We start from the raw sequence: 13,706 nt of genomic DNA on the forward strand, positions 1-13,706 counted from the left end.
AAGAGTATATTTATAGATGTAGTAATGTTATTTTTAATTGCAGCACCAGTTAATAATGATAATTGTTGTTATTATTGAGCAGAATGAGAGAAAGAAAGAGAGAGAGAGAAAGAGGAGACAGATCGTTGTGTAACCATCATATTCAAGCTGTCAGACTTGTTGTTATCATGAACATAATAAGAGTACTATTTATGAATATAATGACGCTATTAATGACGGCAGTACCAGTTAGTAATGATAATAACTGATAATAATTTGTTGTTGAGCAGTGTCAGATCTGGATCCTGCAGCTCTGGAGTTGAGTAAATAAGAGAGACTAGTAATCTGAACTCTTCCACCAACTCTTCTGATGTGTATCTGGATGTGTTCAGTGATGTGGAGGAACCTTTCTCCACAGAAACTACTTTTAAATCTATCCAACAGAATAAGATCCAGGCACAGGTACGCGCGCAAGGTTCATTACTCGCGTGCGCGCATGAGTGGCAGAGACGGACAAAGCGCGCGCACGCCTCCCTGCCTGAGCGCCTCTCCACGGTGCGGAGGAATACTGTGAGCCTCGCAGCGGTGCTTCGTCTCGCCTGCCCTCCTCCAGCCGGGCTCATTCAGAGGCAGCCGTCCATTTCCTCCTGTAGCATTAGCGCACCGACGTCTCCAGCTCTCACAGACATGGTGAGTATCCGCCGTGGCTGTCATGTGAAACAGTGTGGGGGGGTTGTGTGAATGTCGGGCGGTGTGTGTGTCCTCTGAGTCTCTCTCGGGTTGTGGTGTGGAAATAAATAAAACCTCCAACTGCAGCGCGCGCGAGCTCAACGGACGCCTCAGAGTTAGCTCCACTGGCTAACTAGCTGGTTGGCTAACGCTGGCGGCTACACACAGCGGCTCGTGGCTGCTGATCACTGATATAACAGTAGCTGGTGTTAGCAGACGTGTGCTACTTATCGCGGGTGGTCATGTGTCGACAGGAGCGGCGGCAGCTCGGTTGGCTTGCCGGTGTTAGCATTACAGCTATCGTGATATCACACAAAAAGGATTTTTTCCCCCAGGAATCCCACAGCGACAACATCGGTCATCTGTGCTTTTCCGCGTGGAAATGCAGCTGTGGCGTGGACGCAGATTCGTTGATGCCGGTGTTGCGGCGACATTTGTAACCATTGAGATTCATGTTAGACATGCAGCAGCGTATAAGACTGATGAGTGGGGTGGGGGTGGGGGGGGGGCACAGTTACTGCACTGCTCTCCACTGTCTGCTGCTACATCCATTTAATCTAATACCCGAATAGTATCCAGACAGGGTCACATATACTAAGATGTTATCAACAGTTGTCTTTACTACTCATCAAAGCACAAATAGGAAAAGACACATCCAAACAACTGACAGGTCATGATGTCATACAATATGGTGTGCGGCCACGTAACGACACAATAACCGAGATGTTTGCTAGCATGCTGGTAATTGACTTGTTTCCGGGTCACATTTATTGTTGCTGTGGAAATTGATGTCTTGATAAAGTCTGCTCTGTCCCATCGTCCGAACAAACAAGAACAAAGTAGCCTTTTGTCCTAGTACCAGTGAATTGTCTGCACTGAAACGAAAATAGTTTTTTGTCCGTTCATGCAATGTCATCTCATCTTATCATGATTGTGGCATAGATATGGTATCATCACTCATCTGCTATGCTTCATAGTTTGTGGAGGACTCTGTTTACTTTTACTTTAATGCAGGGCTCTGTCATGTGGAAAATATTGCTCCTACATTGGACCTTTTCTCTAGACTAGTCGACACAAACCATGTTTGACAGATGCAAAAGGAGCAAATCACCAGGCGCTGGTTCAGCCCCCATGCTGGCAAAGCCCTCTACTTGAGTAAACCTCATCAGCTATGTAAACACCTTTTTAACAGCAACAAGTCACCCAAAGTTACGTCTGGCCTTTTTTCTTTTTGATCTAAACCCGAGGGAATTATAGTGAAATATAAAACCATCAGTATTTGTATTGGTTGACACATCCGTCTTGCACGCATGCTTTGACTTTTACAGTTTGTCTTAGTGTGCCTCCTGGTTATCTGTCCCAGTAGCTCATTATAATCTGTGTCCCAGGTGTAAAATATTTGTGTTGCTATAACATTTTATTAAATTAATAGAAAACAGGCTTTTGTTTTTATAAGGCTTGGGTGAATAACCAGTGGACTGATTTGACCAGGTTTCTTTCTTCTTCTTTTATGTACCACAACAGAGGGGCTTGAGTCGAGGCCTGTTCAAGTTTTATTTTAGCTTTGCTCAGCAGCTTGAAGATCCAATTTTAGTTACACTTCACATGTATGATAGCTAGATAGATTACTTTATTAATCTCCGAAGGGAAATTAAGTACGTATGTATGTATAGAACATACCCTGTACATACAGGGATTTTCAACATGGCAGCTGGGATTTGTATTAAATCACATCTGAATCTAAAGTCACAGGGCTCTATAGTGTGACGTATGGTTGCACATACGTCCAGATATAAACATTTACAGTGGTGGCCCTGGTGTTTCTGACATTTAGCAGTTCTCTCTGAAACATTATTTTTTCCCCACCCACATCCTGCAAAGACCATACCCCTGATTAGCCCTGACCCTGATATTAAAGAAAGGTGTGCCTGTATTACATACTTGAGTATTGCAATAGTATGTGTTGCACTTCTTCTGTATACATTTTCAAAAGCACTATTGATTTGAAGCAATGGTTTACATGCAAAGAATCATTACAGACAGTGGTTCATATTGTGTTGTTTGTAACTCCCTACCATCCAATAGCCGTGTGGCGTCATCCTTTTGACTTCACCATTCTATATAAACTAAGACCATAAAAGGCGCATTGGCCTCATCTGACTCAAGAAAAATATGACACAATCATGCCCTTTGCAAAGAATGGCTTGCATATGCATTGTATAAATTCCAAGAGTGCAGCCATAGCACAAGATTAAGATTAAGACAACACCCTGTATTCCTGTTTATAGTTAGTTACGTAAGGTGTTAAGAAAATTCCAATGTGTATGGAAACTGACAACAAAGGCACTGTTAAAGGTTTTCAGTGCAGCTAATTGATGTGCTGGAGCAGCTTAATGAAAAAGGTATGTGCACCAGTGCAACCAATTAAAGTTTGTCTTGAGCCCTGACAAGTCGTCCAAGTTTTCACATAGACAAGTTTAACTAATGACTTGTCATTTGAATGTTTGTTGATCGTGAATTTTTTTTAAAATTGATATTCTGGATGCTCACAGGTTTTCTGTAGTGTTAATTTGTCTTTGTTTGCTTTAGCTACAGGGTTGGTAAAGTAAGTAGGAAGTAGTATGTATGTTTTAAACTAAACTGTTGTTGGTTTTTGTCATTTGTCTGATTTGTTTAACAACTTGTCTTGTGAGTCAGCATATGGCTATTGGTGCATGAATCAAATGGGTTCATCATCAACCTACTTCAAGTGAGAATGTATAGGAAACAAAATGCGTATTGTTTGTTCACAGTCAGCTTTGATCACTGCAGTGTGCATAGACTCACGTTTTTCACCATATCTGCAAATCACTCTGCAATATTTCATTTCATAGTGTAGTGATATTAAAGATGTAAAATAAGTTAGCACTTGTTTTCAAGGAACATTTTCCAATGAAAATGACCATTCATGGTGTTTCCCAGTAGCTCACCTAGTAAAGCATGAACAGTAAACTGAGCTCAGGCCTTACAGCAGTGGAAGCCCAGACTCAAATCCAGCCATCCTCTCTCCTGTCCCTCTTTACTGTATCTAATGAAGCAAAAACGGTCGGTCCTACAAGTGTTGCGCTTTTCCTATTGGCCGCTGTTCTTTCAAAGTTATTTGGTTACAGTTACTGTAATGTCAGCAGGAAGTTCGACTGTAGTTATTGTCTTTGCCACCCTGATACTCTCAACTGGTGTTATGAGTAAGAACCGTCAGATGATGCCGTCAACAGCCTGACATGAGTCACAACACAGTGAAGTAAGATTTCAATGCATAGCTATGACCAAGACACTGTCTTTTTGTCTATAATGAAAAAGGAATGAAAGACAAATCTTCACTTTTACTCACTAATTCAGCCCTATGCTTGTTTTTTTTATCCATTCTTGTTAATAAAATGGATGTTTTTTAAGTACATCATGTGGCAGTCATGCTACACTCTCACTATCTAATAAGAATGTGCTCTGTATTTCCAGGCACTGTAGTGCCTTGGGAGGAATTTGGCCTGGATATTAGAAGGGTTAGCAGCTTGTTAACCATAGCTAGAGCCCATGGGCACGTGCATGGACATAGACGTATAAATCCATACTGTCAGTATCATCAGGCATATTCTGAAAACCTTATTATTCTAATAACTTGACAATATGTAAACCTGTGTCCTTAAGGTGACACAAATACACCCAGGACATTTTCTTTATCATGGAATTCTATATCATGCTATATTTCTTAAAGTATCACAACCCATAATATTCAAATCCATTAGTTTTTTGTCGTCCAATCAGGTTTTACTGACATCATGATAATAATAATGTTTGCATGAACTTGTAGAAGACACACCTATAAACATCTGGTTAGAACTGATTCTTGCTTGTTATATGTATACTGTATATGCAATATTATCAGTGATGGTATGGATTGAGTTTTGTTAGAAAAGTAATTTTCCATTTTGGGACATTTCGGTCAAACAAACCGTGACTCAGAGTGAACCTCTGTTGGAAGGGGGGGCTGCCAAAGGTGGGGGGGGGGGGCATTTGGTGTGACCAGTGACACTGTCTAAGAGTCAGATATCCAGCCAACTGATCCTCCCTAGGAGCTGCAACAGTAGCAATGAGATGACAGGCCACAGATTAACACATGCATCTAGACATACACACAACCCCTGTGAACCCCCCCAGTCTGGACACAGTTACTCTCACAAACCTTAAACCAATTTTCATGACACACTTGAATGACCTCCTCTGACTCGGCCTCCTGGCAACTAGACACACACACGTTCCCGTTCTCTGTCAATCTGTTGAAGGCTCTTCAAGTGCTGAACAACTGCAGGAGGTGGACATCTTTTCTGTACATCTGCTGGAGGGATGGGCAGACAGCATAGTCTTTGACTGTCATGCTGCGGCTCACATGCACACACACACAGTTTGACATGGAGGCACAGGGAGTTGGTGTCAGCAAAGCCTCACCCAGTTGGTGTCAGATGGAGCCAGGGAGGGACAGCATCTGGCCGTGTACATTCGCCTTGCTGCAAGACACAAGGACAGAAAGAAAGATGGACATGTAGGCAGACAGATTTATTGAGAGGGAGACAGACGAACAGACACATAACTAGGCAAACATCAACAGAAGGACCAACTTAACATCAGTTCCTCATCCAGCTACACTGAGGAGGGACGCATCGCCAAGTCAGTGCCAATCTGTTGATCTCTTCCACTCCAGAAGAATTGTGTACATCTGCCGTCAATGAAGGACTGAAAGAAGCATCTTGCAGTTATCCAGTCATCTGATCACCAGTGACGTGTTTCTCATCAATTTTTTTTACTCAAATCAAGACTTGGATTTTTTAACCCTCATCCTTAAGTTATGCAATTACTCTGATAAATGGCAAGATCTAACCTTCATCGCTACCTTCTTCAATCATTTGTACCAATCAAGAACGACTTCTAGATGTATGGCCATCACTTTTTTCATCCAGCTATTCCCTCCCTGCTGAGACATCACTCCTACCCTTCTTGCCATCCTTCCCTTCCTTCCCTCATCATGCTGCCGAAGAAAGTTGCTCTGTACCCAGCAGAGGATGAGCTGGTGAGCCTGTCCACTGTCTATGACCTCTTGGATGAACAACAGCTCTACTACAAGGAGCTCATCCAGCAGCAGGAGAGGAACTACAGAGCCTTCCTGCAGTTGCTAATGGACACTTCATCCAGCCGCATGGACACCGTGGTCAGAGAGATGCAGGACCTGAGGAACTCTCTGCAGAGAACCAAGACAGAGCTGGCAGAGGTTAAAAAACAGGGCAACCAGATCAACAAGAGGGCAGAGTGTCTGGCTGAAGGCTTGGTGATGGTGCGAGGGGCGCTGGACGGCCTCAGCATGAAAACAGGAGTAACTGGAGGAGGTGCTGGTGGAAGAAGTGTAGATCTGAAGCAGCGCAGGGGAGGTGGTGGGTTAAGGCTGGATGGAGGAGGAGGTGGAGGCAGAGGTGGAGATGCGAAAAGAGCACAACCGAAGGCAATGAAGCTAGTAGCAGACCTCACAGATATCCACTTTGAAGATATAAAGGTTGTACACTGAATGGCTTCACCAGACCCTTTGACATAACTTGATGGTTTATTGGTGTTTGTTTATAGCCTGAGCAAAAACAAAGTTCTAGCCTCAGTGTTTTTTGAATGGTGTTTGGTTGTGGTTCACACTTGAAATGATGTTGATGTGCTCGGGCAGTCTCAAAGTTTAAAAATAAGCATGTCTGATTGTTATGTTGTTCTAAATTGATTTGATACCAGGACCTCACCTCACATGAATCTTTTCAGATACACTAAGTAACAAGTCAAAGCAACACCATTTGACTTGTAATTGTTGCTCTAATATGCTGTTCTAACCCAACATCCCCCCCCCCCCCCCCCCCACCCCCTTCTGTTCTTTTTGTTTTTTAGGCTGACCAACTAACAGAGGAGCAGATTGCAGGTAAGGTGACAATATAAAAACATATTTTTACCATCTTAAGCATAAAATACACCTTTTCTTCCATGTGCTCACATGTGCTGTTGCTAATGTTTTCCTCTGCCCTCTGTTGTTTTTCTTGTCCTCTCCTTGTGGCTGTCCAGAGTTCAAGGAGGCCTTCTCCCTGTTTGACAAGGACGGAGATGGGACCATCACCACTAAGGAGCTGGGCACAGTCATGAGGTCACTGGGTCAGAACCCAACTGAGGCTGAACTCCAGGACATGATCAATGAGGTGGACGCAGATGGTATGCTAGTTTTCCCTCAACACGGGGAAGGATTTATATATTAAACTTGTTTTGGTATATAAAAGTCGTATGTATATCTCAAATTTGACCTTCTCTCTTCTATAGGTAATGGGACCATTGATTTCCCTGAGTTCCTGACAATGATGGCAAGGAAGATGAAGGACACTGACAGTGAGGAGGAGATCAGGGAGGCATTCAGGGTCTTCGATAAGGTGTGTTTTTTATTATGTGAAGGCAAGGCGATAAAGATAATTGAGTAAAGTGTTGTTCTCATTAGTTGTCTACAACTGCACAAAACTAATCTGCATTTAAGAATGTTCTTAAATCTTTAGCTGACACTCTTAGAGGACTATTTGGCTCTGTTTGGCATGAGTGCTAACTGTAAAATTGTGTGTGTTTCAGGATGGCAATGGTTACATTAGTGCGGCAGAGCTGCGTCACGTGATGACCAACCTGGGAGAGAAGCTGACAGATGAGGAAGTAGACGAGATGATCAGAGAAGCCGACATTGACGGAGACGGACAGGTCAACTATGAAGGTACAGCAGTGTGGTTTACGTACAAAAACAAACTGATAGCTATATGGATACACATGCTGTCTACCATAGTGATTTATTCCTAGATGTTTGTCTTCATCTCATCCATCATGTTCTGTCATTGTGTTACAGCCCACAGATTAAAACTGTCCCTGATGAATTTCAATTGTTTTTTTTTTCCCTACAGAATTTGTTCAGATGATGACCGCCAAATGAACTGGGCTCTCACATCAAAGATTCAGAATCAGTCAAATGTTTCACTTACCTCTTACTGCAAAAATCTACATTTATTCATACTGTTCTGTATAGACAACTTAAACTGAATGTTGGAAAACTGAAAATTAGTCCATATAAACGAGTTCAAATAAGTTAAAAGACGAAAAGAAAAAAACCCTAAATGAATCTGCATGTACTGGCTTGTATTCCCCCACCCCCCCTCCCCCCAGCACTGAGCTGCCCAATCAGATCTCAACCAAGCAGCCCCTCCACAGCTGGTTTGGCCTCTGCTCTTCTGCTTCCTGGTTCCATCTGCCTGACGTCATGATAATTATTTGGGCTGGCCAATCGCCTTTCTTCTACGACTTTCTGTTTTCTTTCTTTCTGTTCTTCATGCATGCAGCTTTAGATAGGTTTACTGTCGAGAGCCCAAACGCAGAGGGCTGTTGTCGGGCCTCAGGTCGGCCTGGGACCCACCGAGAGAAGGAAGGGGAGGGGTCAGGTAACAGATGGATGGGAGTGAGTGAACCAGCGGAACCTGCAGTTTGCTCACCTAAATGAAGTCCGTGACGACAGAGATATTTTTAAGAAAAATACTAAAATGGAATAAATAAGAACTAATTTTAGATTCTGTGTTTCTGGCATGTCAGGATACTCGCTTTATCCTTTGTGTGTTTACCTTTTTTGAGGGTGAGGCCTTGGTAGGGCATAGATTTTAACCCCTCGGGTGGTGGGTGTGTCCTTGACTTTTGGAGGGGTTGGGTGGGCTTTAAAACTGATGCGCAATAGCAATGTTTGGGGCAATTACATTCCCATGAGTATTTTGATTCGAAGGTGGAGATTTAAAAACAATGAGGATGAAAGTGAGTAGTGAACTAGATCAGTTTTTCCTCCCTGACGCTCAGGTGGAGTATATTGCCTCCAACATTGCGTGCACGTCATTCAACGAGGGGGTTAATTTCAGTTTAGTGGGGGCAGGGTCGGTGCTTAGCAGCATTTCTATCTCGTGTTTGTGTATGAGTTGGCGTGCATGAGTGTCTGTGTGTGTGCGTGAGAGAGAGTGTGGGTGCGGCGAGGCCCGGCCCAGTCCGGCTGTTCTGTTCAGTTCAGTTGATCTGCATTCCAAGTTGTACATGCTAGTCTTTACATTTTGTTTTTCCAATAAAATACCATGAACTAACATCTGGTCTGTGTCGTGTGTTAATGTTGTGAGTCGAGTTGTGTCCTCTAAGTGAAGGATGATTCTTTGGAGGAATCTCCACCTATTTAAACATGTCACCAAGGTTATGTAAAGATAGTTAGTTTTAAAGGCACATGTTCACAGTTTGGTTGTAATGTTTCACTAGTGCAATGATACAAAAAGTGAGTGTGTGTGTATGGGGGGGGTGGTATCAGAGAGACTACCCCAGATCACCAAGATCGTCTGTCTGCAGATGAGGTGTTGCTTGGCAACAGAGCCAGGCATGGGATGGGTGGAAGTGAAAAGAGAGGGAGAAAACCGTGGGAGTTTGTGGAGAGAGCAAGAGAAGGAGACGATCGGGGGAATAGATGGAGAGGTTGAAAGACGATGGAATCCAAGTACTTGAGGGCGAGAAAGAGAGAGAAGGGTTAAAAGAGAAAGAACAGATTGACAGTTCATCTTAAAATCCTCCTGATGAAACACCTCCCTCTGTCTTCTGGGTCAAAAGCTGATATTCTGGCTTCAACCACCAGTTTTCACATAAACACCATACTGTGTGTATTGGTGAGCTGTGTCAATGAGCAGCATCACTTATATTTGTACTACTGACACTTCACTTGATTCAACCTTGTAGAAAACGCAGGATTAGCTCGTTGTGATGAGAAGCAGTCAGGCAGAGATGGAGAGAGAGGAAAGACAGAGGGATGGAGAAGTGTGGGAGGTGTTAGTAATCCATGTAACACACAGAGCAGCTGGAGTTATGTAACCGTCTGAAGTGTATTAATATCTTGCTGCCCTGTTAATAGTGAGCTGCCTCTTCAGCATTATTCACATTAACAGGGTTTCCAGTTGAGAGGATTCTCTGTGTCTCCTATGATGGATACAAATGTGCAAAATATGTATATTGGCACACGTGCGAACACTCTTACACAAACAGACACACAAATCCCTCCTCCTGGCGCCGGCGCTCACGCACATAAATATTTCAGTTTTTCAAACAGAAGAATGATGCAGGGAGAGAGAGGGGAGGTTGGACAGGACAGATTTACAGTATAACCCCCTCCATTCATCCACCAAGCTTAAATTAGATTTAGATTTCATATTTTTTTGCTCATGTGAGCCATTAGTGACAACCAATATAAACAACAGTAAATCCTACTGATGCAGCACAGAGTCTGTTTTCCAGGGAGAACACTATGATGAAGGAAACCACTGGTAAAAAATTAAAACTGCTGAAACACAGCATCACTTCAGCTTCACCCATGTAAACATGGCGTGTGTCTGTGGGGGCTGTTCAAAGGGAAAGGAGGAGGCGATTCCACATTTTGATTGCTGGACACAATGTAGTAAGTGGCATCCAATGGGGTGTCTGGCCTCAGGAGAAATCAGCCAATTAGGTCTCAGGGCCAGCATCCTCTGTTTATTTGTACTATAGCCAAGGAGGCTGTTTTCATGTGCATTTGTTTGTCTGTTGTCAAGCAACATTATGCAAAATCTACTGGACAGATTACTATGATACTTAGTGGAGGAATGTGAGTCAGGGAAGAACCCTTTCAAATGTGATTTTTCACTTTCTTTGACATTGAGAGTTTTGTGGCGTTTGTGATCTCAATGATGAAAATCTGGCACATTTGAGGGGATTGATATTAATGATGATGTGTAAATTGGTACAGCTGGGTTGAATTCTAGGGGACTGTTGGGCCTTGAGGTATGAGCTCTACTTAGTCCCATTCTTTTTTTAATTTGATGTAAGGAAGCTTTAGGAATATTGTTCAGTCTTTCTGCTTGCACACCAGGCTTCAGACTTTCTGTGATGTTAGAGGGTAAGATATGTGGAATATCCTCTGGAAAGTACTGGCATCTTAAAAAGATCAATGTTACAATTAAAGAATATTGAATATAAGAATTGAATTTAAGTAAAATCCCAATCCCAAATTCACAAGCTGATTCTTCTCATTAGACAATACTCTTGTTCAGGTTAAAAATAAATAGAAAGGTCAGGATCAAGCAGAGATATAACCTTCATACACACGTTTATCTTTGAATAATTCAATATAATAGAATATTAATAGAATATCATAGAGGAGAAGTATGCTCTGTATAACACTGATCAGTTGTCATATCAATATTTAATCCAAACACCAGTGAAAAGTCTTATTTCAGGTACAAGCACATTTAAATTCATTAGCTCCAGATCTTATTTGAATCTGTACTTTCATCAAGATCCATGAATCATTCTCTGAGAAATCAACTAAAAATGTTCAAAAACTTCCAATCCCACAATGTTTTAGGAAAATCCTTCTCATGGAGAGTCACCATGCAGCACAGTGCTCTAACACACTGCCTGGTGGTGTTAGGAATGCTCCACCCACTGCAGTCTTTTAAACCAGATTGGAAACGTTTATTCACAAATGCCTTTAACTAAACAATTTCACAAGCTCTGTTTAAATTGTTTTATTTGAGACCTTTTTAATCTAGTTTTCGCTTTATTTTTCTATTTTTGTAATTTTCTTTTTCTTTGTTCGGTTTATTAGTGGGTGGCAACCAACATCAAGGTGCATTACCACCATCCATTGTGTGTTTCAATATCCTCCTTCCTCTTCTTCTTCCCCATTTGATATTGTATCTCTGATTACACTTGATATGGCTTCTCCTTCTTCTTTGTTTGGTCTAGGAGCGGATGGCAACCTACTGTGTCCTAGTGTCAATCAGAGTCAATCCAGGCCATATTAAATTCTTTTGTGCACTCCTGTCCCCCTCAGGTAATAGGTCATACTTCCTATTCCAGTGGTAAATACTATTTCCAAGCTCAGCTCTTCCACTCCATGCTTTGCAATTTCCCTATTCAGCTTTTCTCTTCCTCTAACATACTCATTGCAATGAAGCATTACATTATACACTATTTGGCAGTAATCACATAATCCTGTTGGATGTCTGTTTATTAAGTGCAGTGTATTATTGAGTCTAATGTGTCCTATCCTCAGCCTACACAAGATGTTCTCCTCCTTGTGCTCCTTTTTGCTGTCCTCACTGTGCTCACCTCTTTTCCTTCTCTCTGTGTGGTGTTTAATGTCCCGTACTGCATGACTAACTGTTTATAAACTGTGCTTTATACATAAAACTGTCTCGCCTCATACCAACATTGAATTAATTTCCCCCTGAACCATACCATATATCTATATATCATGATTATTCATCGATTGTTTTTCATTATTAAACAAACCAACAAACAGGTTTAAAACACATTGGGGGAGAATCATTAAAAAAATGTATTCTTATTTATAATCTAGACGTCTAACGTACTTTCACTACACAATCAAGTCATCAAGTGATGTCTTTCTTTTACATGTATGCACATATTTGTATACATATACGTGTGTAAGCGTTGTACTGTTATATTTTGTTTAGACTACATTCTAAAGCTCAGTCACTTTGAAATACAGTGTCCCTCTATTCTCTCTCCAGTCATAAGGCAAACATCAACTTATGATAGGAAATCACACTGTAAATGTTTTAGATGCAGTTGGAAAGTACCATCTTGTGAGTCTCTGTTTGCTTTCTTGTAACACAAAAACACTGAATACATTTTTTCAAACTCAAACTTTGAAGAGCCTTGTCTTACACAACACATTGCTGTATCATTAAGGTGTAAACTGCTCCCTGATCAATGCAGATAGTGATAACTGAATTTGACTTGTAGGCTGAGGATGGAATAAAAAGCCACATGAACAAGAGCAGATAACAGCTGAAGAGAGGAAACTAGACAGACACCTTTTACTTTTTTACCCTCACTTCCTGTCGGACATGCAACAATTTTGCTTTTGTGCGTCCTTTCTCTGCTGTGGTTTCTGTAAACCCGCCTTTGGACTGTTCTCAGTATGTAGCTTCGAGAATTGGAGTGGAAACTGAAACCTGCGTCTCTGAACAAGAAGAGAGCTGCACAGTTTGCAGAGCAGGAGGCCAAGAGGTGGTGAGCACAATCCTCTGGTTAAGGATCCAGTTTAGGATTCAAAAAGTTATTATTCCTCTTAGTATTTAACAGTTAGAAAGTATGTGATGAACTGTGATCGATTGATTGATTTCTATTACTCCAGGTTTCCTCCTCATTACATTGTGTGGGGGGGCTCTCTACATTCTCATATCTGAGACAAGGTTCATTACACTTGGATGACATCAGCGTCTTTGGCCGGACTTTTCATGAGCATTTGTCACGGTTGGATGAGGTGATAGTTACACCAGGCTAATCTCAAAGTAAAACCAGCTAAATGTAACTTATTTTCTACCCAGGTGCAGTACATGTAATCTCAGCCAGAGGTGTAAAGCTGACGCCACAAAGGTAGAAGCAGTGCGACAGTGGCCAGTGCCAAAGAACCAGAGGAAGTAAAGAGTTTTGTTGGTCTCGTATCGTATTATAGGAGGTTTGTAACAGCAAACATTCACAGCATTCCTGTCAGCAGTCTAACCCACCCCGAAGGAAGGCGAGGCGGTGGAATGTTCAGTTGCTCAGACAATATGTGCTGTACAGCCCAGAGGTTCTGCGGTGCCCCCAGGTCAAGAGGACAGAGATGAGTTGGCGCAGGCTCAGATCCTGAGATGCAACAAGTTATTGATCTCAAGGAGGGAGAGGATGAGGGTTTACAGCCTCTTATGAGCTGCAGAGGTTTGCACCAGTGTGGGCTCAGTTGCAGGTACACAGTACCAGGTTGGTGAGGCTACCACCTGTAAATTCTGAAGTAGAGAAACAGGTTCAGGTTGTTCTACCGAAATCCTAAGTGCCAAAGGTTGCACAATTCAGTTACTGCT

At 42.2% G+C, this 13,706-nt stretch overlaps 1 protein-coding gene across 1 annotated transcript; it reads left to right on the forward strand.

The window, feature by feature from the left end:
* Positions 1–491: 491 nt before the first annotated feature.
* calm1a (calmodulin 1a) lies at positions 492–8,903 on the forward strand. The gene is made up of 6 exons (XM_020085038.2): positions 492–669; positions 6,658–6,688; positions 6,829–6,972; positions 7,078–7,184; positions 7,375–7,510; positions 7,695–8,903. Exons 1-6 carry the CDS (start codon positions 667–669, stop codon positions 7,721–7,723), a joined length of 450 nt encoding a protein of 149 aa, XP_019940597.1. The 5' UTR covers positions 492–666; the 3' UTR covers positions 7,724–8,903.
* Positions 8,904–13,706: the final 4,803 nt, after the last annotated feature.

Source organism: Paralichthys olivaceus, chromosome 12, assembly GCF_024713975.1.
Source record: "Paralichthys olivaceus isolate ysfri-2021 chromosome 12, ASM2471397v2, whole genome shotgun sequence".
Taxonomy (NCBI): Eukaryota; Metazoa; Chordata; class Actinopteri; order Pleuronectiformes; family Paralichthyidae; genus Paralichthys; species Paralichthys olivaceus.

Coding starts and splice junctions, on each gene's coding strand:
- calm1a (XM_020085038.2), top strand. Junction 6,689..6,828: donor AACAGAGGAGCAGATTGCAG/GTAAGGTGACAA, acceptor GTGGCTGTCCAG/AGTTCAAGGAGGCCTTCTCC. Junction 7,511..7,694: donor CGGACAGGTCAACTATGAAG/GTACAGCAGTGT, acceptor TTTTCCCTACAG/AATTTGTTCAGATGATGACC.